The 23910-nt window shown below is 44.8% G+C and overlaps 1 protein-coding gene across 1 annotated transcript in view; it reads left to right on the plus strand.

Moving 5' to 3' along the window:
• Window positions 1-1219: 1219 nt before the first annotated feature.
• LOC120031866 (semaphorin-3C-like) overlaps window positions 1220-23910 on the plus strand; it is a 33100-nt gene continuing 10409 nt past the window's right edge. Inside the window, exons 1-9 of the mRNA XM_038977678.1 lie at window positions 1220-1262; window positions 5136-5296; window positions 9755-9817; window positions 15076-15195; window positions 16065-16155; window positions 17397-17516; window positions 17753-17895; window positions 17999-18113; window positions 18776-18845. Coding sequence (XP_038833606.1) covers window positions 1220-1262; window positions 5136-5296; window positions 9755-9817; window positions 15076-15195; window positions 16065-16155; window positions 17397-17516; window positions 17753-17895; window positions 17999-18113; window positions 18776-18845 — 926 coding nt within the window. The remainder of the gene's footprint in view (window positions 1263-5135; window positions 5297-9754; window positions 9818-15075; window positions 15196-16064; window positions 16156-17396; window positions 17517-17752; window positions 17896-17998; window positions 18114-18775; window positions 18846-23910) is intronic.

The raw sequence follows: 23910 nt of genomic DNA on the forward strand, positions 1-23910 counted from the left end.
ACCATACTCTGGCACGATACCCAACCCGCCCCCTCTGCTTTACCTGCCTATATACCACCTGCCAAAACACTGTATACTGTAGAGGTACTGTAGGCTAGGCCTATATCCCCATGGTGATGGAAGAAATGTCCTCGTGCGGGTCAGCGTCTCCAGAGCCAGACCGAAGCTTTGAGTTGCCAGGATAAAGGTTGTGAGTGGCGCAGTATGTGTGAATGTACCAACATTGTATTAGAGAAGTGTTGCCATGCAGAACTGAACCCAAGGAGATGTGGCATTGTCCTCACAAAGAGCACCGACACTTGGCAAGAGGTCTAAAGTCAGACGTTTATAAAGAAACCCACTCCATCTTCAGTGGGTACATGAATCAGGGGGCGGGGGTGTACTAAGCCCATGCTTCAATATTTATCAAGGCGAGTGATTGGGATCCGCCTACTCCTGCCCCTGAAAACAGTGGAACACAGGTCCTATTCGTTGAAAATAGACGATGCCTCATTTGCATGTGGTTAATGAATTCATGATGGCCTTCGAGGGTGCGGCCCATTTGAAAAGGACTGCATTGAATCTGAGGCACAAAGGGAGGTTTGTGATTGGCCGCCTGCCCAGCTCTGTGGTGTTAATGGGGTCTGAAGACCTCTGGCCCTTTGGCTCTCAGACACTAAGGTAGCCAACATCAAGCAAGAACTCACACTCCACAGGCCTAGTTAACCATTTAACCTAGTCTAGCTTTCCAGTACTCCTATGAGTAGAGTGGATTAAATCTTGGTTGTGTAGACTTGGTTCTCTTAAACTTCATACCCACTGTGTACGGCATCCATATTAGGAAGTTGTCAGTTCACACAATGCCGTAATCCTGAATTTTTGATACCTCTCCTGCCTCCTTGTGCACCTGATCCTGCCTGGACACAGCTGGACTACAGGTGGCATAGCTCAGTACAGCCTGAGAGTGTCAGTCCCCAGCTGGTGCCCCCCACATAGAGAAAGGGAGAGTAGAATGAGTCTGTCAGGGTGGCTCAGTGGGCCGACCAGCACAGACTGCTGGCTCCATGTCCTTAAACCCGATCTTGGGGGGACCCACAAAGTCATCGCTCTTGTAAAAGCCAGACGGCGTACTTTCCAGCGGCGCTGAATCTCTATTTTTACGATTCTGCAATGTGATAAACTGTTCCTTGTATGGCGAGCCAAACCTAAAACACCACTGGCCTGTTTACTGGTGGGGATCATGGTGGAGGCCCGCTTCTTTGATCAGTCTAAGAAATGGGAGAGTTAGTCTGTCATTCCATGTTATGGGTTTTCACTTCGCCGGAGGGAAACTTCTTATTCCCCCCTCAATGTAATCACAGCACCGTGAAACAAGACAAGGCCTATCCCCATCTACATTTAAAAATTATGAAATGAACACTGCAATCTCTTCCATGATTTTAATTACAGTAGAACCATCATGGGCGGAAGGACAAGTCCCTGCTGCTGCCCAAATCCTTCACTTAGATCCTACAGACTGACATCACAACTGTTTTGTTCCTTTAGGACAATACTATGTGGCATGCAGGACGGTTGTTGCCTTTCTCTGCTATCCTCCCTTAGTTTACAGAGGACTCCTTACAGAGGGAATGATGATCACGGCTTGTAGTCTGGTCATGTCACTAGACGTTCCTGGTGGGTACATTTTAGACTGGATTAAAAGCATGCTGTCGAAAACAGATTTGCCCTCTGTGCAAGGTTCACTGGACTGGGGATCAATGCAAATGTGAATCGAAAGTGTGCTAATAAGCTGATGAAATATAGATCATCTGAGATCCTGCTGTAATGTCAAGGTGAATGTGTATTCATTAGGCTCATTAGTTACATTATCACCATCGAGGATCTCTGACCTGATGTCTTGGGTGACCGCTAGTATGGATTTATATCTGGGTTTTAGTCTTGCATGCGAAATATGTAGTCTACTCCACTCAGACTAGATAACACCTGCAGTTGCTCTGCGGCAGTGTATGACCATGTGAAGCCCGCAACCCACCACCAGTCTTAAATATTGAATGACCGTTGTGGTCTCTTGGCCCCTACAAAAGGTTTTTGTGCCGCTTCTGCTTGACCAAGCTCTCACAAATGAACCACTCTTCAAAGGGACTAGAGGTATTACTGTGCGGTCACCTGCAGCGGTCGGCTGCTCTGCAACCCGAAGTCCACTACATGGATGACCGTTCCTGGTCAGTCAAAGTGAACTCGGGAGTCCTACCAGGAGGCACACGGGGGAAGGTGTGGCCCACCTGCCCACATAAATAATAGACTACCCACAATCCTCTACTCAGTCCTCACCACTGCTCTGCGTTGTCCTCCTGCGGGCGTGTTCTATAACGAGGCCAGAAATGTTTTTGTATCCTGTCCATGATGCCTAAACAACAAGGGATACGCCATTTCATCCTCAGTCATCACCACAGCAGCTCAACCTACATACCAGACCTCCCCAACGTCTTACTGTCAAGGGTGGTGTCCTCCCATTTTACGACCCCCTGAATACTTCAACCGAGCCAATAACAATGACCAACATTCTTATTCATTATGTTTAACATTTAGAGCCAGTTTATCCTCAAGCCACATCTGAGTGAATCCAGTCTACATAAACAGCACCAGCCATAGCAGACTGGACAGACAAGGACAATTTTGCCAATTATATCCACAAACACGTATGACATACTCAGGATCTCTGCTGGTGATGTCATCATAGTGGAATGGAGGCTAAGCCCATGACTAATAAATCACGTGGCTCGGGAATATTACTACAACCTAATGGATTTATAATTCATTGTGATGAGAGAATATGGGAGCTCCCATTTGATATGTTGGTTTTCAATAATCAGGCCCGAGCTCATCGTAAGAGCATGGGTTTCATTGTCAACCCAATGATTTATATGGCAACAGACAGTACTGTACATGTATCAGCCACTGACCTCAAATGCTTTAAGCGATACTTCTGGAACTCATTATCACTGATCTATGACAGCCATTATATAGTTTAAGGCTTGATTACATTTCCACAGCCACGTATTAATGTTATGGCGTCAAAATCTTAACTCGTCCCACAAGGATGACCTCCGATCCCATCAGGTCAAAGGTTAATGGGTAGTAGAATAAACATCCACAGACTTGCCTGCCACCATCTCTCTTTGTAAGCCGATCTCATTATAAATTAGACCCATGTTAAATTGTGCAAATCCCATGTATCTCAGGCAGAAAATGATGGAGAAAGCACTTGAAGTGAGTCTTGTTGTTTTCTTTAGAGAGTGCAGGTGCACTACACTAACGGCTATTGTGACATTTTGATAGAAGGCTGTAATGCTTGCCCAGGCATGACTCATGTGTTTCCTGCTGGGGTCATGATGAGCAGACAGACACTGGATCCCATGGTATGCACCAGAGGCTATGCTCTCCTCACCGTGGATCAGTTGGATGGCGGGGTCATGTGACGCACGCCTGCCACGTTTCCCCCCAAAACACTGGACTTAGTTAGGGCTTCCACCCACGGGAGGAAAAATGAAAGTCTCCAATTCCTCCACTGAGAAAACAATACAGAGTTAATGATAATAATAACAGTTATTTCACCCGGGCCACCTCACCCCACACCCCTCTGAACACTTTGTTCCCCTTGTGAAATGTTCCAGAGGGACAATATGGATAGAATCAGACTGTACCAAGAGCATTGACTTTAGGGGGGATTCCAGATCCACATTGAGCAGGGCTACAATAAACCCTACTGTAAACAGGAATCATTAAGTGAGAGTCAGCACCTTTGGCTCCAGGAAAAACAGAAGCAGGAGACCGCAGGCTTGTAAACTGAACACTCCTTTCCCTCAAGCATAAGTAAAATATAAAATAAAACCCTTTCCAAGAAGGTCTTTACATCTCTCCCCTGCCTACTTATTCTGGAGGGATGTAGGTAAGAGTGGTTTGGAGTGAAGCATGGTTTTAATTAGTTCTTATAGTTACTCCTTCACCCCTGGTGGCACGCCTGGCTTCCCTGATCTCTGGCAGAGCTGCTGTTGAACATCTTTAGCCTGATGAGCCGAAGGCTTGAGCTAACCCAATATCTCCCTGAGCCCAATGCGACACTATCTCCTAAGCTGTAAAACTTTGGAGATGTGATCTTCTCCCTTTTCCAGAGGTTCCCTTTATTAAATGCACATTGGCTTGTTAGAGTTTGACAAGGGCCTTCGTATTAGATTTGAGTCTGGTGGAAACAAAGCATATTTTGTGTGTGTGTGGTGTGTGTTCTTCATTCCGCACTGTGAGAATACTCATGCCTAAAATTATACATGATACACCAACCGACTAATTTATGCTTTTTTAACAATATAGCTTAAGTTGATTTCTCTACATATGATTGGGGCGTAGGATATGAGGATGCTTATAGAGGTATGTCAAGATCAATAGAGTGAAGAGGCGTGGGAAATGGTACTTATTCATGTAAACAACTCTAGCTTTCTTCCATATGGCAACAGCACTAAACACACATCCATGATCAAAAAGAGAGGGGGAGGAGAGGCACTGGAAAACAGCTTTCATTCAGGATAAAAGGGCCTCGACCTCAAAAGCAATGTGCAATACTATTGAATAGAATAATGAAAAGTGACTTTAGCCTGGAGGCCTGAAGGAGAGCACAGCCAGCCTGTTTGTTGATTAGAGAGAGAAGACAAAGGAAGAAGGATCAACTTGCTCTCAACTCCTCTATTCCTGCCCTCTGTCAATAGTGATGAATATGCATGAGTTTGGCATAGACAGTGAAGGCCTTTGATGGTTTGGATGGAGAGCTCTCCGTCTCTGGACGCTTAGAGACAGAGGATGTTTACTTCTTCCTTCTAGCTTCAGGACAATAAGGGCTTTTACAGTAGCTGGTCGGTCAGAGAGACAACCAAGTAAATGGTTTTTCCACAGATCTCTTTTGCTCACCATGATAGTCGAGTGTTCATAAAGTGTCTGGAAAGTTGTGTTGTGTGAAATCTAGTGCAGGCGTTGCAAAACGGATGCAATCACTTTTTATGCACTTGTTGTTTAGTCAGTGTTAGCTGACTTGGTATAGTCCTGCTGTAAACGCTACAGATTCCTCATTATTTCCCACCATAACATTGTCTGTTTGTATCCCACAGACCTGCAGGCCTCCCAGACGGTGGAGTACTCCAGTCTGTCAGACAAGGCCATGGACTACAGGATCCTGTTGATGGATGAGGATCAGGACAGGATGTATGTAGGCTGTAAGGACCATGTCCTGTCTATGGACATCAACAACATCACCCATGGGACACTCAAGGTGAGGTCCTCTGAACAGTCCGTTAAACTGCTAAGAGGATTTTCCTTACAGCATCAGGGAAATGTTTAGTTGATCATTGTTTGTTGTGATAGTATTGTAAGTAGAGAATGGATATAGCAGGATACTGACTTCATCTGCCTTATAGTATTATAGTATGATGGTGTGTTGACTCATAACTCCCTGTCCGTTGTCTACATTACATCCATTACTTTCCATCCTATTTATCAAGGAGACAAAATGATGTTATCAAGGAGACAGTAATGGTGATAATTCAATTATAATATAGTACATTTTATATGCTAGATCATACCCATTTCATGGAGCAAAATATATGACATATATTAGTGGTGCTTGATGCAGCTCTGTGATTCTGTAACAGAAGTTCCATGCTAATTGTATCTCTGTGTGCAGTGAGGGAGCTATCCTGTCTATAACTGACAGGCGTGAAGAGCAGAACAGATGGGAATGCATTTAGTTTACCCCAGAGAGAGCTGTAGCACATCCATTTGCAAAGTAATTGCCTGATACGTTCCCAGCATTAGATCCTTCAAGCTCCTCACGGGATTGGAAATATAGCATTTACTGTAGACAAGTTATCATCATGATTGGGAAGTTCACTACAGTGTAGAGCATCCATATTAGGAAGTCACTACAGTGTAGAGCATCCATATTAGGAAGTCACTAGAGTGTAGATCATCGCTATTAGGAAGTCACTACTGTGTAGGGCATCCATATTTGGAAGTCACTACAGTGTAGAGCATCCCTATTTGGAAGTCACTACAGTGTAGAGCATCCCTATTAGGAAGTCACTACAGTGTAGGGCATCCCTATTAGGAAGTCACTACAGTGTAGAGCATCCCTATTAGGAAGTCACTACAGTGTAGGGCATCCCTATTAGGAAGTCACTAGAGTGTAGGGCATCCATATTAGGAAGTCACTACAGTGTAGAGCATCCCTATTAGGAAGTCACTACAGTGTAGGGCATCCCTATTAGGAAGTCACTACAGTGTAGAGCATCCCTATTAGGAAGTCACTACAGTGTAGAGCATCCCTATTAGGAAGTCACTACAGTGTAGGGCATCCCTATTAGGAAGTCACTACAGTGTAGAGCATCCCTATTAGGAAGTCACTACAGTGTAGGGCATCCCTATTAGGAAGTCACTACAGTGTAGGGCATCCCTATTAGGAAGTCACTACAGTGTAGGGCATCCCTATTAGGAAGTCACTACAGTGTAGGGCATCCCTATTAGGAAGTCACTACAGTGTAGAGCATCCATATTAGGAAGTCACTACAGTGTAGGGCATCCCTATTAGGAAGTCACTACAGTGTAGAGCATCCATATTAGGAAGTCACTACAGTGTAGGGCATCCCTATTAGGAAGTCACTACAGTGTAGAGCATCCATATTAGGAAGTCACTACAGTGTAGAACATCCCTATTAGGAAGTCACTACAGTGTAGAGCATCCATATTAGGAAGTCACTACAGTGTAGAACATCCCTATTAGGAAGTCACTACAGTGTAGAGCATCCATATTAGGAAGTCACTACAGTGTAGAACATCCCTATTAGGAAGTCACTACATTGTAGAACATCCCTATTAGGAAGTCACTAGAGTGTAGGGCATCCCTATTAGGAAGTCACTACAGTGTAGAACATCCCTATTAGGAAGTCACTACAGTGTCGGGCATCCCTATTAGGAAGTTCACTACAGTGTATGGCATCCCTATTAGGAAGACACTACAGTGTAGAACATCCCTATTAGGAAGACACTACAGTGTAGAACATCCCTATTAGGAAGTCACTACAGTGTAGAACATCCCTATTAGGAAGTCACTACAGTGTCGGGCATCCCTATTAGGAAGTTCACTACAGTGTAGGGCATCCCTATTAGGAAGTCACTACAGTGTAGAACATCCCTATTAGGAAGTCACTACAGTGTAGGGAATCCCTATTAGGAAGTTCACTACAGTTTAGGACATCCCTATTAGGAAGTCACTACAGTGTAGGGCATCCCTATTAGGAAGTCACTACAGTGTAGGGCATCCCTATTAGGAAGTCACTACAGTGTAGGGCATCCCTATTAGGAAGTCACTACAGTGTAGGGCATCCCTATTAGGAAGTCATTACAGTGTAGGGCATCCCTATTAGGAAGTCACTACAGTGTAGGGCATCCCTATTAGGAAGTCACTACAGTGTAGGGCATCCCTATTAGGAAGTCACTACAGTGTAGAGCATCCCTATTAGGAAGTCACTACAGTGTAGGGCATCCCTATAAGGAAGTCACTACAGTGTAGGGCATCCCTATTAGGAAGTCACTACAGTGTAGGGCATCCCTATTAGGAAGTCACTACAGTGTAGGGCATCCATATTAGGAAGTCACTACAGTGTCGGGCATCCCTATTAGGAAGTCACTACAGTGTAGGGCATCCATATTAGGAAGTCACTACAGTGTAGAACATCCCTATTAGGAAGTCACTACAGTGTAGGGCATCCTTATTAGGAAGTCACTACAGTGTAGAACATCCCTATTAGGAAGTCACTACAGTGTAGGGCATCCCTATTAGGAAGTCACTACAGTGTAGGGCATCCCTATTAGGAAGTCACTACAGTGTAGGGCATCCCTATTAGGAAGTCACTACAGTGTAGGGCATCCCTATTAGGAAGTCACTACAGTGTAGGGCATCCATATTAGGAAGTCACTACAGTGTAGGGCATCCATATTAGGAAGTCACTACAGTGTAGGGCATCCATATTAGGAAGTCACTACAGTGTAGAACATCCCTATTAGGAAGGCACTACAGTGTAGAGCATCCCTATTAGGAAGGCACTACAGTGTAGGGCATCCCTATTAGGAAGTCACTACAGTGTAGAACATCCCTATTAGGAAGTCACTACAGTGTAGGGCATCCATATTAGGAAGTCACTACAGTGTAGAACATCCCTATTAGGAAGTCGCTACAGTGTAGGGCATCCCTATTAGGAAGTCACTACAGTGTAGGGCATCCATATTAGGAAGTCACTACAGTGTAGGGCATCCATATTAGGAAGTCACTACAGTGTAGAACATCCCTATTAGGAAGGCACTACAGTGTAGAGCATCCCTATTAGGAAGGCACTACAGTGTAGGGCATCCCTATTAGGAAGTCACTACAGTGTAGAACATCCCTATTAGGAAGTCACTACAGTGTAGGGCATCCCTATTAGGAAGTCACTACAGTGTAGAACATCCCTATTAGGAAGTCACTACAGTGTAGGGCATCCATATTAGGAAGTCACTACAGTGTAGAACATCCCTATTAGGAAGTCGCTACAGTGTAGGGCATCCCTATTAGGAAGTCGCTACAGTGTAGGGCATCCCTATTAGGAAGTCACTACAGTGTAGGGCATCCCTATTAGGAAGTCACTACAGTGTAGAAAATCCCTATTAGGAAGTCACTACAGTGTAAGGCATCCCTATTAGGAAGTCACTACAGTGTAGGGCATCCCTATTAGGAAGTCACTACAGTGTAGGGCATCCCTATTAGGAAGTCACTACAGTGTAGGGCATCCCTATTAGGAAGTCACTACAGTGTAGGGCATCCCTATTAGGAAGTCACTACAGTGTAGGGCATCCCTATTAGGAAGTCACTACAGTGTAGGGCATCCCTATTAGGAAGTCACTACAGTGTAGGGCATCCCTATTAGGAAGTCACTACAGTGTAGAAAATCCCTATTAGGAAGTCACTACAGTGTAAGGCATCCCTATTAGGAAGTCACTACAGTGTAGGGCATCCCTATTAGGAAGTCACTACAGTGTAGGGCATCCCTATTAGGAAGTCACTACAGTGTAGGGCATCCCTATTAGGAAGTCACTACAGTGTAGGGCATCCCTATTAGGAAGTCACTACAGTGTAGGGCATCCCTATTAGGAAGTCACTACAGTGTAGGGCATCCCTATTAGGAAGTCACTACAGTGTAGAACATCCCTATTAGGAAGTCGCTACAGTGTAGGGCATCCCTATTAGGAAGTCACTACAGTGTCGGGCATCCCTATTAGGAAGTCACTACAGTGTCGGGCATCCCTATTAGGAAGTCACTACAGTGTAGGGCATCCCTATTAGGAAGTCACTACAGTGTAGGGCATCCCTATTAGGAAGTCACTACAGTGTAGAAAATCCCTATTAGGAAGTCACTACAGTGTAGGGCATCCCTATTAGGAAGTCACTACAGTGTAGAAAATCCCTATTAGGAAGTCACTACAGTGTAGAAAATCCCTATTAGGAAGTCACTACAGTAAGTGAAGTTTGTCAGTTTGCTTCAGAGTCCGTTTATTTCTGTTCAATATGTTCTCATGTCTTCCTTTCTTCCGCTCCCACAAGCTGTCCATTGTTTCTGGGTTTTAAAAAATTCCCAGCTTTCCAAGAAGACCAGGATGAGCAATGGTCCCTAATGAAGCTGTTTTCTGTGTTTCTCACCAGGTGTTTTGGCCTGCATCTGTTAGCAAGATTGAGGAATGCCAAATGGCTGGCAAGGACCCCACGGTAAGAACACTAACGCTCAATATGTAGCACTAACCGCTAACTAAATCCACTGAAAGTCATTTGTGATGCTAACCGCTAACTAAATGAATGAACACACTATACTGAGGATGTCTCTGGTCCTTTTCCATTAGCAGGTATTAGCATGTTAGCATCCTGTGTTCCAAACACGTGGGGCTGCAGATGTGGAGTTGAGGAGAGTCATTGACTCCTCCTGGCATTCCTTATGTTAGTCGATAGAAGAATGAGGCGTAGGAGTGCTCAAATCCACCCAGAGAAAACAAACAAGCATGAAAGCAGTACGTTAACCACTGTGACTGACAACAGATCTCATAACCTGGCCTGAACCCTTACTGCACTGCGTCTCTGTATTAGCATATACAACATTGACAATCTCAAAACAGCAGCTGGTGATTCAGTTTTCTGTAACTAATTAGGCTGTTTTGCATGATAGGACAAAAGTTCTGTTTTTGTTCCATTGTTTTTATTGGACTGTGTTGGCCTGTTTTTATTTGGACTGACTTCAAAGGCATGCATGTGGTGTACTGTTACGAAGCTAGTAGCCGTAGTTAGTAACAACAGCCACCATGGCAGAGAGCTGTGGTCTTGTACAGTACTATAGTGTAGGACCATAGACTTGTACTGTAGGAGTAGAGAAGAAGCTGTTTCCAGTCAGTGGAGGGTGATTAGTGCTGCCTAGAGTCACGACTCCAGCTCTGTGGACAGCCTCGCACAAATATTTGTGTGGAGAAGACCAGTGGTTGGCTTACCTCCCTCCTCCGCCTCTACTCTGCCATCCCTCTCTTTCACAGCCCTGCCTGGTCTCTATCTCTTGCATTCTCTGCCTCTCCCCCCTCCCTCGCTTTAGCATTACTGTCTTGCTCTACCCCTCACTCGCTCTTTCTTTCTCTCGCTCTGTTTAAACTCTGTTTTTATAATGCAGTTTCTCCCTGACATTTTATTTGTCTTCCTGAATCGCAGCCCTTGTCAGGTTGTTATGGTTACCCTCCTGATGTGTATATATTCAATTCCTCCTTTACGATAGAATCTGGGGTCACCGGGCCTCCAAACTACGACCACACATTAAGCACTGGAGGATGGCATTTGGGGAGAAATATTCCTTTATTGTATGTATAAAAGGTTGAGATTGATTAAATCCATGTTTAAAAGTTCCCTCACTGTGTGATCCTCCCTTAAAGGCCATCAACCTGGTTTTAAATCCCCTAATACAGTTGCTCTGGCCTTTCTCTAAAGGGGGGCTGTGGCTGGATAGTTAACCCAAGCAAGCTCTGGGACATGAAATGAGTTAATATGTAAATCTGCTATTGGATATGAGCAGACAGTGGGGGGCGTAGAGTTGATGAAGGGTGTCATCTGAAGGGTGTTTATCTGCTAGGAGGAGAGGGAATGAAAGAGAAAGTGAAAAGCGAGAGAAGGAATGAAGGGTGTGTGATGTTGGACGTATCATTGTTTTTCTCGGTAGAGTTGGTGTGCAGAGTGTGAGCGGACGCAGCTGCCCCGTTTCCGTGGGGATGGCCAAGATCCTAATGGCTCCCTGGGTGCTCCTCTCCTCCGCTGGCTCGCTCCGCGGTCTAAGTTTTTATTACGCACAAAGCCCAGTGCTCCGGCCACTCCCACCTCGTGCTGAAGAGGGAAAGATTTCGATTGGATCTGTAATCAGATCACAGGGCTGTATATACTCAGCCCTGAAGACGGGGCTTTGACAAGATATCACTTTCACTGTTGACACGCTTTTTTCCACTCTACCAGTGCCAGGGAGCAAACTGGAAATAGCTATTATGATTGTACTTCATGACAGTATATACAGTTGAAGTCGGAAGTTTACATACACAAAGGTTGGAGTCATTAAAACTTGTTTATCAACCACTCCACAAATTTCTTGTTAACAAACTAGTTTTTGCAAGTCGGTTAGGACATCTACTTTGTGCATGACACAAGTAATTTTTCCAACAATTGTTTACAGACATATTATTTCACCTATAATTCACTGTATCACAATTCCAGTGGGTCAGAAGTTTGCATACACTAAGTTGACTGTGCCTTCAAACAGCTTGGAAAATTCCAGAAAATTATGTCATGGCTTTAGAAGCTTCTGATAGGCTAATTGACATAATCTGAGTCAATTGTAGGTGTACCTGTGGATGTATTTCAAGGCCTACCTTCAAACTCAGTGCCTCTTTGCTTGACATCATGGGAAAATCTAAATAAATCAGACAAGACCTAAAAATAAAAAATAAATGAATTGGACACCTCCACAAGTCTGGTTCATCCTTGGGAGCAATTTCAAAATGCCTGAAGGTACCACGTTCATCTGTACAAACAATAGTACGCAAGTATAAACACCATGGGACCAAGCAGCCGTCATACCGCTCAGGAAGGAGACGCGTTCTGTCTCCTAGAGATGAAGGTACAACAGCAAAGGACCTTGTGAAGATGCTGGAGGAAACGGGTACAAAAGTATTTACAGTGGGGAGAACAAGTATTTGACACACTGCCGATTTTGCAGGTTTTCCTACTTACAAAGCATGTAGATGTCTGTAATTTTTTATCATAGGTACACTTCAACTGTGAGAGACGGAATCTAAAACAAAAATCCTGAAAATCCCATTGTATGATTTTTAAGTAATTAATTTGCATTTTATTGCATGACATAAGTATTTGATCACCTACCAACCAGAAAGAATTCCGGCTCTCACAGACCTGTTAGTTTTTCTTTAAGAAGCCCTCCTGTTCTCCACTCATTACCTGTATTAACTGCACCTGTTTGAACTCGTTACCTGTATAAAAGACACCTGTCCACACACTCAATCAAACAGACTCCAACCTCTCCACAATGGCCAAGACCAGAGAGCTGTGTAAGGACATCAGGGATAAAATTGTAGACCTGCGCAAGGCTGGGATGGGCTACAGGACAATAGGCAAGCAGCTTGGTGAGAAGGCAACAACTGTTGGCGCAATTATTAGAAAATGGAAGAAGTTCAAGATGACGGTCAATCACCCTCGGTCTGGGGCTCCATGCAAGATCTCACCTCGTGGGGCATCATTGATCATGAGGAAGGTGAGGGATCAGCCCAGAACTACACGGCAGGACCTGGTCAATGACCTGGAGAGAGCTGGGACCACAGTCTCAAAGAAAACCATTAGTAACACACTACGCCGTCATGGATTAAAAGCAAGGTCCCCCTGCTCAAGCCAGTGCATGTCCAGGACCGTCTGAAGTTTGCCAATGACCATCTGGATGATCCAGAGGAGGAATGGGAGAAGGTCATGTGGTCTGATGAGACAAAAATAGAGCTTTTTGGTCTAAACTCCACTCGCCGTGTTTGGAGGAAGAAGAAGGATGAGTACAACCCCAAGAACACCATCCCAACCGTGAAGCATGGAGGTGGAAACATCATTCTTTGGGGATGCTTTTCTGCAAAGGGGACAGGACGACTGCACCGTATTGAGGGGAGGATGGATGGGGCCATGTATCGCGAGATCTTGGCCAACAACCTCCTTCCCTCAGTAAGAGCATTGAAGATGGGTCGTGGCTGGGTCTTCCAGCATGACAACGACCCGAAACACACAGCCAGGGCAACTAAGGAGTGGCTCCGTAAGAAGCATCTCAAGGTCCTGGAGTGGCCTAGCCAGTCTCCAGACCTGAAACCAATAGAAAATCTTTGGAGGGAGCAGAAAGTCCGTATTGCCCAGCGACAGCCCCGAAACCTGAAGGATCTGGAGAAGGTCTGTATGGAGGAGTGGGCCAAAATCCCTGCTGCAGTGTGTGCAAACCTGGTCAAGAACTACAGGAAACGTATGATCTCTGTAATTGCAAACAAAGGTTTCTGTACCAAATATTAAGTTCTGCTTTTCTGATGTATCAAATACTTATGTCATGCAATAAAATGCAAATTCATTACTTAAAAATCATACAATGTGATTTTCTGGATTTTTGGATTCCGTCTCTCACAGTTGAAGTGTACCTATGATAAAAATTACAGACCTCTACATGCTTTGTAAGTAGGAAAACCTGCAAAATCGGCAGTGTATCAAATACTTGTTCTCCCCACTGTATATCCACAGTAAAACGAGTCCTATATCGACATAACCTGGAAGGCCGCTCAGCAAGGAAGAAGGCACTGCTCCAAAACCGCCATAGAAAAAGCCAGACTACGGTTTGCAACTGCACATGGGGACAAAGATCGTACTTTTTGGAGAAATGTCCTCTGGTCAGATGAAACAAAAATAGAACTGTTTGGCAATAATGACCATTGTTACGTTTGCAGGAAAAAGGGGGAGGCTTGCAAGCCGAAGAACACCATCCCAACCATGAAGCACAGGGGTGGCAGCATCATGTTGTGGGGGTGCTTTGCTGCAGGAGGGACCGGTGCACTTCACAAAATAGATGGCATCATGAGGGAGAAAAATGATGTGGATATATTGAAGCAACATCTCAAGACATCAGTCAGGAAGTTAAAGCTTGGTCGCAAATGGGTCTTCCAAATGGACAATGACCCCAAGCATACTTCCAAAGTTGTGGCAAAATGGCTTAAGGACATCAAAGTCAAGGTATTGGAGTGGGCCATCACAAAGCCCTGACCTCAATCCTACAGAAAATTTGTGGGCAGAACTGAAAAAGTGTGTACGAGCAAGGAGGCCTACAAACCTGCCTCAGTTACACCAGGTCTGTCAGGAGGAATGGGCCAAAATTCACCCAACTTATTGTGGGAAGCTTGTGGAAGACTACCTGAAACGTTTGACCCAAGTTTAACAATTTAAAGGCAATGCTAACTGAGTGTATGTAAACTTCTGACCCACAAGGGAATGTGATAAAAGAAATAAAAGCTGAAATAAATCATTCTCCCTACTATTATTCTGACATTACACATTCTTAAAATAAAGTGGTGATCCTAACTGACCTAAGACAGGGAATGTTTACTCTGATTAAATGTCAGTAATTGTGAAAACAGAGTTTAAATGTATTTGGCTAAGGTGTATGTAAACTTCCGACTTCAGCTGTAAGTAGCAAGTGAGGAAAGTTGGAATAAAATTGGTAGCTAACCATTTGGAACTGTGTAATTGTTCTTTATGAAGCGTAGTCCCTGACCAATCACAACTTGGCCACTGTTAGCTTTTATGACCTTCTCAACATTTGCAGTCTGGAAGGATTTTGCTGTTGATAGATTGATTGACTGATGTGTGGATACTTTGGTTATTTCATACATGTACTAACCAATTTCCTCCCCATCTCTCTGCAGCATGGATGTGGGAACTTCATCCGGGTGGTCCAGCCGTTCAACAGAACCCATCTGTTCATCTGTGGGAGTGGTGCCTACAGTCCTGTCTGTGCCTTCATCAACAGGGGCAGGAGACCAGAAGTTAGTATGCTCCTTGACCTATAGTCAGACCATGACAGCTATGCTATACTTGACCTACAGTACAGTCTCTACCACCATATTCTCATACAAATGGAAATTCCTGTGGATATGTGATGTGGATATTGCTGAAACGAAAGCTTCGTAGGTTTACGGCTGGGCATCTGCTTCTGAAACCAAACTATGGGATTTTTTATGTTTCATCTGGGGCAAGAGGAAGTCTGTCTTAATCCAAGACATCCTCAGGAAAGCAGCCATTTGAGTTTAGTCGTGTGTGTCAGTCTCTCTGAGACATAGAAGAGAGGAATGGAGGAGCTGTCTGACCCGGTCTCTGGCCACCCGGCCCTGGAAACGAGACTGAGAAACCCCTCCAGGAGAAAAGCGCTCACTGAACTCATTCATAGTTACAGCAGTCTGCAGCGCCTGCCAAATGCTAATCGGCACAGAGTTCGAAACCAGGCTCTTTCTGCAGTAATGGTGTCTTCTGTCATTTAGGGTTTTGTTTGAAAAGCTGCTTTGCTCTGTTTTTTGGGGGGATGGGACGGGGGGATTTTCCGCTGACCGCCAAGATTATAAATTCAGATGATCCATTTCACTGTGAGGGGTGGCAGAGGGCCAGGTCTGAGATGGAACCACAGCATCTCAGCCCATCAGAGGACATGTTATTTTAATGTCCCGTACAGACCAGTAAAGGTAAAGCCCAGCGCTGGCTTTGTAACTCTTTAAACCAGAGGGATAAAACCTTACTCTTGATTACCTTGAGAACATTTGAAATGCTCATGATCTCATATTTATTGCTAAAAAGAGCTGAGGGTAGAATTCTGCCAAATTCCCATTCTAAAATCTGTTATTTACATTTTCTTTTCCTGTAGGAGCAAGTGTTCCACATTGACTCCAGAGCGGAATCTGGGAAGGGAAGGTGCTCCTTCAGTCCTAGAGTCAACACTGTCTCCGTCATGCTTAGTAAGTTCTCTGTCCCTCTATTGGCTCTATTTATGTCTCTGTAGCACGCGTCATCCAAAAACACAAACCGCTATACTTCAACACCCTATGGTTAACCCCACTCCCCATCCCCCTTATCGGTGACCCTGCCGTAGGTCGGGCCGCACACCCTCGTCACTCTGTGTCGTCCTATGGTCTCTGATTGGTTGACGGGTGTCAAGTTGCTGACGAAATAGCCAGAGTCACCGTGTCGCACGCACAGCTAGCCTTTCTGACACCTGAGCCCCGTGGCGTCAGCAGCCCTACCCATCATCAGCCCCTCAAGCCCGGGCCGTCCGGTCACAAGGCGGGGGTTGGCAGAGAGGAGGGGTAGTGGTGGCAGAGAGAAGGCCTCTGAGTCAGACTAGTGGACAATCAGGCCTGTGTCTGGGCTAGATAAAAAGGCTCTATCTCCATACTGAACCCCTCATATGAGCCTGTGCTGTCTGGGGGATGTTGACACCACTGCTCCCCTCAGAGCAGCCAACCACATACAAACACTCACACTTGGACCTGAGCCATACTGCCAGAGTACATGCTGCTGCATGCTGGGCTGGGGCTGATGGAATGATGAAGTGACAGAGTAATGGAATGATGAAATGCACAGAGGGTGTGGAGAGAGGAAAGATAGAGAGAGTGTGGGCTCACAGCCAGGGTCATTAGCAGAGTACAGGGAGATCAAACACTATGGCTGTAAATCCACTGTTGGCTCCATTACTGTTTACTGTCACCATTCCCTGTCCACAGTGATGTACTGTCTCTGTAAATAAAGGCTGTCATTGTAAATAAGAATTTGTTCTTAACTGACTTGCCTAGTTACATAAAGGTTAAATATTATTATATAGTTGTGTTAATTCCATCACCATTGAATTCACCATTGAATATGAACCCAGAATGTCCGTTGACACAGGCACATCTTTGTTCCGTTGGCCGTTAATAGTCAATGATTGATCTTGTGTTGCCAAGTCTCCAGGGTCAGGGGCTTGGGGGGGGGGGGGGGGGGGGGGGGGGGGTTCTGTTTGGTCAGATGGGAATAAGATGGTTCAGCTATGAGGCAGGGTTGTGTTCATTAGGGCACACTATATGGCAACACTTTTTGCAATGGAAAATGAAAACAAGCTTTTCTCAGTGGACACGTTCAGGTAGTAGCTCCCTGTTACACTCTGTTTTCTTCCATGTTGTGCCTTAATGAACACAGCCCTGTATGTGTCTCTGTGTTCCAGACCAGGAGCTGTTCTCAGGCATGTACATAGACTTCATGGGGACGGACGCTGCCATCTTCAGGAGCCTCACCAGGAGGAACGCAGTGAGGACAGACCAGCACAACTCCAAGTGGCTGAGTGGTGAGCACGTACAGCAGAAACATATATGAAGCACATGTAATGTACACCAGAAGTCTCCATCTGTGACCCTGAAAAACTAGAGTTTGGGCAGGCTTTTATTCCATCCCTGCACTAACACATCTGGAGTTGGAGGTCCACATTTAGTACATCAAAAGTACTTCAACTACTTTGACACTGGAGACAATAGACAGAACGTTATACTATGACATTTTAACCTGTTTATTTATTTTCCATAGAACCCATCTTCATAGATGCCCAGTTAATCCCAGATGGATCGGATCCCAACGATGCTAAACTGTATTTCTTCTTCCGGGAGAGACTGACGGACAACAGTGGGAATACCAAGAACATCCACACCATGGTCGCTAGAGTGTGTCCTGTAAGTGTGTGTTCAGGAAGTGTGTGTGTACGTGCGTGTGTGTGTGCATTGCATATGTTTGCATGCTTGAGACAATAACATGCATCTCTTTCAACATCTACAGAATGACATAGGTGGCCAGCGTAGCCTGGTGAACAAGTGGACCACGTTCCTGAAGGCCCGGATGGTGTGTTCAGTTCTGGAGGAGGACGGCACCGAGACACACTTTGACGAGCTCGGTGAGGAATACGCCAACACCTACCTACTGTGTTCACCAAGGCCTGGAACATTCTGTTCCAACCCAAACCACTTCTCCTGTTTACCTAGAACTAAACATCTCCCTGGCCAGTCTCTACAAATACCAATGTATCTCAGATTCTCAGGTGTTTTGGATTATAAGAAGGGTCTTTACATCTGTTTCTTGACCTTCTCAGTATTGAAAGAATTCATGGTTGCACTTTAGTTGGCTAGTCCACCTGTAGATGCTCTGCAGACTATCTACAGACTATTAGTAACATGTAAACTATCTACTAACCCTAGCTCTAACCCCAACCTTAACCCTTACCCTAACCTTTATTCTAAAACTAACCCTAACAAGAGGTTGTTTATCAACAGATCGTTTGTTGATAATATGACACTCCGGACTATCCAAACAGAGTGACCCAATTCATCCCTTTGTATTATTTTAGTCTTCTGTGAGTCTATGGAGGTCTGTCAAACAGACATTCATTCAATTCATCTCCACTTCAGACTCTTCCGTTCCAGGGTTATTAAACGATAAGGTGCGTGATGAACGCTGACTCCATAACACAACGTTGTGTTTTCCCTTCCAGGAGTCTTAAACGATAAGGTGCATGATGAACGCTGACTCCATAACACAACGTTGTGTTTTCCCTTCCAGAGAGTGTGTTTTCACTGGAAACCGATCACCCCAAGAGCCTCCTGGTGTTCGGCGTTTTCACGTCCACAAGGTGAGGCCAACGGTAATGTTGCTTGAGCCTTAGTGGCTATGCTGACTGGCATGGCAGCACCGGATATCACTAGGAATGAAGCAGACATGACAGGAGCTCCTGGATAGAGACCCCCAGTCAGCATAGCATTTAAAACTTTTTTTTTAATGTAACCTTTAACTAGGCAAGTCAGTCAAGAACAAATTCTTATTTACAATGACGGCCTACACCAGCCAAACCCGGGCGATGCTGGGCCAATTGTGCGCCGCCCTATGGGACTCCCAATCATGGCCAGATGTGTTGCAGCCTGAGATGCAGTGTCTTAGACCACTGCGCCACCTGGGAGCATACTCTAGTGACCTGCATGTAGTACCAGGGGAGGCTGGTGGGAGGAGCTATAGGAGGAGTGGCTCATTGTAATGGAATAAATGGAAGGGAGTCATACATGTGGTTTCTATATATCTTATACAGTTCCATTTACTCCATTCCAGACATTACAATGAGCCCGTTCTCCTATAGCGCCTCCCACCAGCCTCCTCTGGCACTACAGTATTTGTCTCATTGACTTAACTTTACCATACCGTTCTCATTACATTGATCACTTTTCCTTATGTAGTAATAATGCAGTTAGTGAGCTCTGCTTCCTTTCGCAATGTTGACAGCAAGTTCATTATGCATGAGTATCACCATGCATGAGTATCACCATGTAGTACCCCTGGTGCTTCCTGAGGTCCACTGTTACTGTATGTGGTAACTCACACTATATGTGTTCATTTACTTTATTTATCCTCAAGGGCTTTTGCTGGATGGCTATGCGTGCCTGTTACGTGTACTCACTGGGTTGTATTCACTAGGAACTAAACAGAAGCAAACGCATAGAAACGGGAAGGGAACTATCAATAATAAACACGTTTTCTTTTTTACATTGCAAAACATTTTGCTTTGGTGTGCACTAATGAATACAACCCTGGTTTCTTTAATCATCAAGGCTAATTGGGCAGTATCTAGATCAGGGTTACTCAACCTTGTACCGTGACCCTTCCATAAATCCTAAGGAAACGCTTGTATCTTTTGACCCTGCCCATAGGGCTCTGTAGTGCACTATATAGGCAGGAGTGTGCCATTTGAGACTCATTCTCTCTCTATAGCCAACACAAACAGTCTGTAGTCTCCAGGCAATGTTGTCATTCGCATCTCTCTCTCCATAGACAACACAGTCTGTAGTCTATATGCAACATTGTCATTCCTATCTCTCTAGCCAACAGTCTAGTCTCCAGGCAATGTTGTCATTCCTATCTCTCTAGCCAACAGTCTAGTCTCCAGGCAATGTTGTCATTCGCATCTCTCTCTCCATAGACAACACAGTCTGTAGTCTATATGCAACATTGTCATTCTTATCTCTCTAGCCAACAGTCTAGTCTCCAGGCAATGTTGTCATTCCTATCTCTCTAGCCAACACAGTCTGTAGTCTATATGCAACATTGTCATTCTTATCTCTCTAGCCAACAGTCTAGTCTCCAGGCAATGTTGTCATTCTTATCTCTCTAGCCAACAGTCTAGTCTCCAGGCAATGTTGTCATTCCTATCTCTCTAGCCAACAGTCTAGTCTCCAGGCAATGTTGTCATTCCTATCTCTCTAGCCAACACAAACAGTCTGTAGTCTCCAGGCAACATTGTCATTCCTATCCCTCTCTCTCTAGCCAACTGTTACGTACGCCTCTTAGAGAGGGAACGCAACACCCTGCTACAACTCAACTCCCCGTGGAGTAAAAGAGGTATGGGATTGTAGGTGCGAGTAAGGATGACAAAGGCAGAGAATTTATCGTTTACTGGGAATGTATTCCTTCACACGGTAAATTGGGGGAAAAGGGGCTGAACGGAACCTAAGCAAAGAAAGTAAATGTCAAAGCCCCCTCTCCTACCTTACCTGCCTACCCACTACTTACCTAACCTTTTAGCACCACCTGGTGCACTAACCAAAATACAGGGGGTGGTCCACCCAGGTCTTACCTAGTGTGTATAGACAGTAAATACTACAGGTTATGTATGCCCGCAGGCCTCTTGCCTAAGCACTCCCTAGGTGCCTTCCCCTTCCCCCCTGGGAACAAATGAAACAGAATAATACAAACGTAAGTAATCAATTTCAAGAATCAAAAAATCTGCATCCTATTGGCACACACACAACTCAGATCAGCGGTTACAAAAAGCTGTCTCTGAGCAACAACCAACGCAGGACATCACCTTCAGCTCTCAACAACAACCAACATAGGATATAACCATCATCTCTCTTAACAACAACCAACACAGGACACACTAATCATCTCTCTTCTGAGCAACAGAACACTGGCTTATATAGCTGGAGAAGGAGTCTGTAATGGCATACAGCTGTATCCTCTGACGAGAGGGCGGGGTCAGCTAGCAATAGGGGCCGACCAATCAGCTGCTTGGGGGAATTTACGGAAGCCATCCTAAAACACACATTCAAACAAAACCACAACACATAAACTGGGGATACGTAACACCAACACAAACAGTCTGTAGTCTTTATGCAACGTTGTCATTCATATCTCTCTCTCTCTCTAGCCAACAGTCTGTAGTCTCTATGCAATGTTGTCATTCATATCTCTCTCTCTCTCTAGCCAACACAGTCTGTAGTCTCTATGCAATGTTGTAATTCCTATCTCTCTCTCTCTCTAGCCAACACAGTCTGTAGTCTCTATGCAATGTTGTCATTCCTATCTCTCTCTCTCTCTAGCCAACACAGTCTGTAGTCTCTATGCAATGTTGTCATTCCTATCTCTCTCTCTCTCTAGCCAACACAGTCTGTAGTCTCTATGCAATGTTGTCATTCCTATCTCTCTCTCTCTCTAGCCAACACAGTCTGTAGTCTCTATGCAATGTTGTCATTCCTATCTCTCTCTCTCTAGCCAACACAGTCTGTAGTCTCTATGCAATGTGGCCATTCAAATCTCTCTCTCTCTAGCCAACACAGTCTGTAGTCTCTATGCAATGTGGTCATTCCTATCTCTCTCTCTCTAGCCAACACAGTCTGTAGTCTCTATGCAACATTGTCATTCCTATCTCTCTCTCTAGCCAACACAGTCTGTAGTCTCTATGCAATGTGGCCATTCAAATCTCTCTCTCTCTAGCCAACACAGTCTGTAGTCTCCAGGCAACGTTGTCATTCATATCTCTCTCTCTCTCTAGCCAACACAGTCTGTAGTCTCCAGGCAACGCTGTCATTCCTATCTCTCTCTCTCTAGCCAACACAGTCTGTAGTCTCCAGGCAACGCTGTCATTCTTATCTCTCTCTCTAGACAACACAGTCTGTAGTCTCCAGGCAACGCTGTCATTCCTATCTCTCTCTCTCTAGCCAACACAGTCTGTAGTCTCCAGGCAACGTTGTCATTCATATCTCTCTCTCTCTAGCCAACACAGTCTGTAGTCTCCAGGCAACGCTGTCATTCATATCTCTCTCTCTCTAGCCAACACAGTCTGTAGTCTCCAGGCAACGCTGTCATTCATCTCTCTCTCTCTCTCTAGCCAACACAGTCTGTAGTCTCTATGCAATGTTGTCATTCATATCTCTCTCTCTCTCTCTCTAGCCAACAGTCTGTAGTCTCTATCCAACGTGGTCATTCATATCTCTCTCTCTCTAGCCAACACAGTCTGTAGTCTTTATGCAACGTTGTCATTCATATCTCTCTCTCTCTCTAGCCAACACAGTCTGTAGTCTCTATGCAATGTTGTCATTCATATATCTCTCTCTCTCTAGCCAACAGTCTGTAGTCTCTATCCAACGTGGTCATTCATATCTCTCTCTCTCTAGCCAACACAGTATGTAGTCTCTATGCAATATTGTCATTCATATCTCTCTCTCTCTCTCTAGCCAACATAGTCTGTAGTCTCTATGCAATGTGGTCATTCATATCTCTCTCTCTCTCTAGCCAACACAGTCTGTAGTCTCTATGCAATGTTGTCATTCATATCTCTCTCTCTCTCTAGCCAACAGTCTGTAGTCTCTATGCAACGTGGTCATTCATATCTCTCTCTCTCTCTAGCCAACACAGTCTGTAGTCTCTATGCAATGTGGTCATTCATATCTCTCTCTCTCTCTAGCCAACACAGGCTGTAGTCTCTATGCAATGTTGTCATTCATATCTCTCTCTCTCTCTAGCCAACACAGTCTGTAGTCTCGATGCAATGTTGTCATTCATATCTCTCTCTCTCTAGCCAACACAGTATGTAGTCTCTATGCAATGTTGTCATTCATATCTCTCTCTCTCTCTAGCCAACAGTCTGTAGTCTCTATGCAACGTGGTCATTCATATATCTCTCTCTCGCTAGCCAACAGTCTGTAGTCTCTATGCAATGTTGTCATTCATATCTCTCTCTCTCTCTAGCCAACACAGTCTGTAGTCTCTATGCAATGTTGTCATTCATCTCTCTCTCTCTCTCTAGCCAACACAGTCTGTAGTCTCTATGCAATGTTGTCATTCATATCTCTCTCTCTCTCTCTAGCCAACACAGGCTGTAGTCTCTATGCAATGTTGTCATTCATATCTCTCTCTCTCTAGCCAACACAGTCTGTAGTCTCTATGCAATGTTGTCATTCATTTCTCTCTCTCTCTCTAGCCAACACAGTCTGTAGTCTCTATGCAATGTTGTCATTCATATCTCTCTCTCTCTCTAGCCAACACAGTCTGTAGTCTCTATGCAATGTTGTCATTCATATCTCTCTCTCTCTAGCCAACACAGTCTGTAGTCTCTATGCAATGTTGTCATTCATATCTCTCTCTCCCTAGCCAACATAGTCTGTAGTCTCTATGCAATGGTGTCATTCATATCTCTCTCTCTCTAGCCAACACAGTCTGTAGTCTCTATGCAATGTTGTCATTCATATCTCTCTCTCTCTAGCCAACAGTCTGTAGTCTCTATGCAACGTTGTCATTCCTATCTCTCTCTCTCTAGCCAACACAGTCTGTAGTCTCTATGCAATGTGGTCATTCATATCTCTCTCTCTCTCTAGCCAACACAGTCTGTAGTCTCTATGCAATGTGGCCATTCAAATCTCTCTCTCTCTATA

This window comes from Salvelinus namaycush, chromosome 38, assembly GCF_016432855.1.
Source record: "Salvelinus namaycush isolate Seneca chromosome 38, SaNama_1.0, whole genome shotgun sequence".
NCBI lineage: Eukaryota > Metazoa > Chordata > Actinopteri > Salmoniformes > Salmonidae > Salvelinus > Salvelinus namaycush.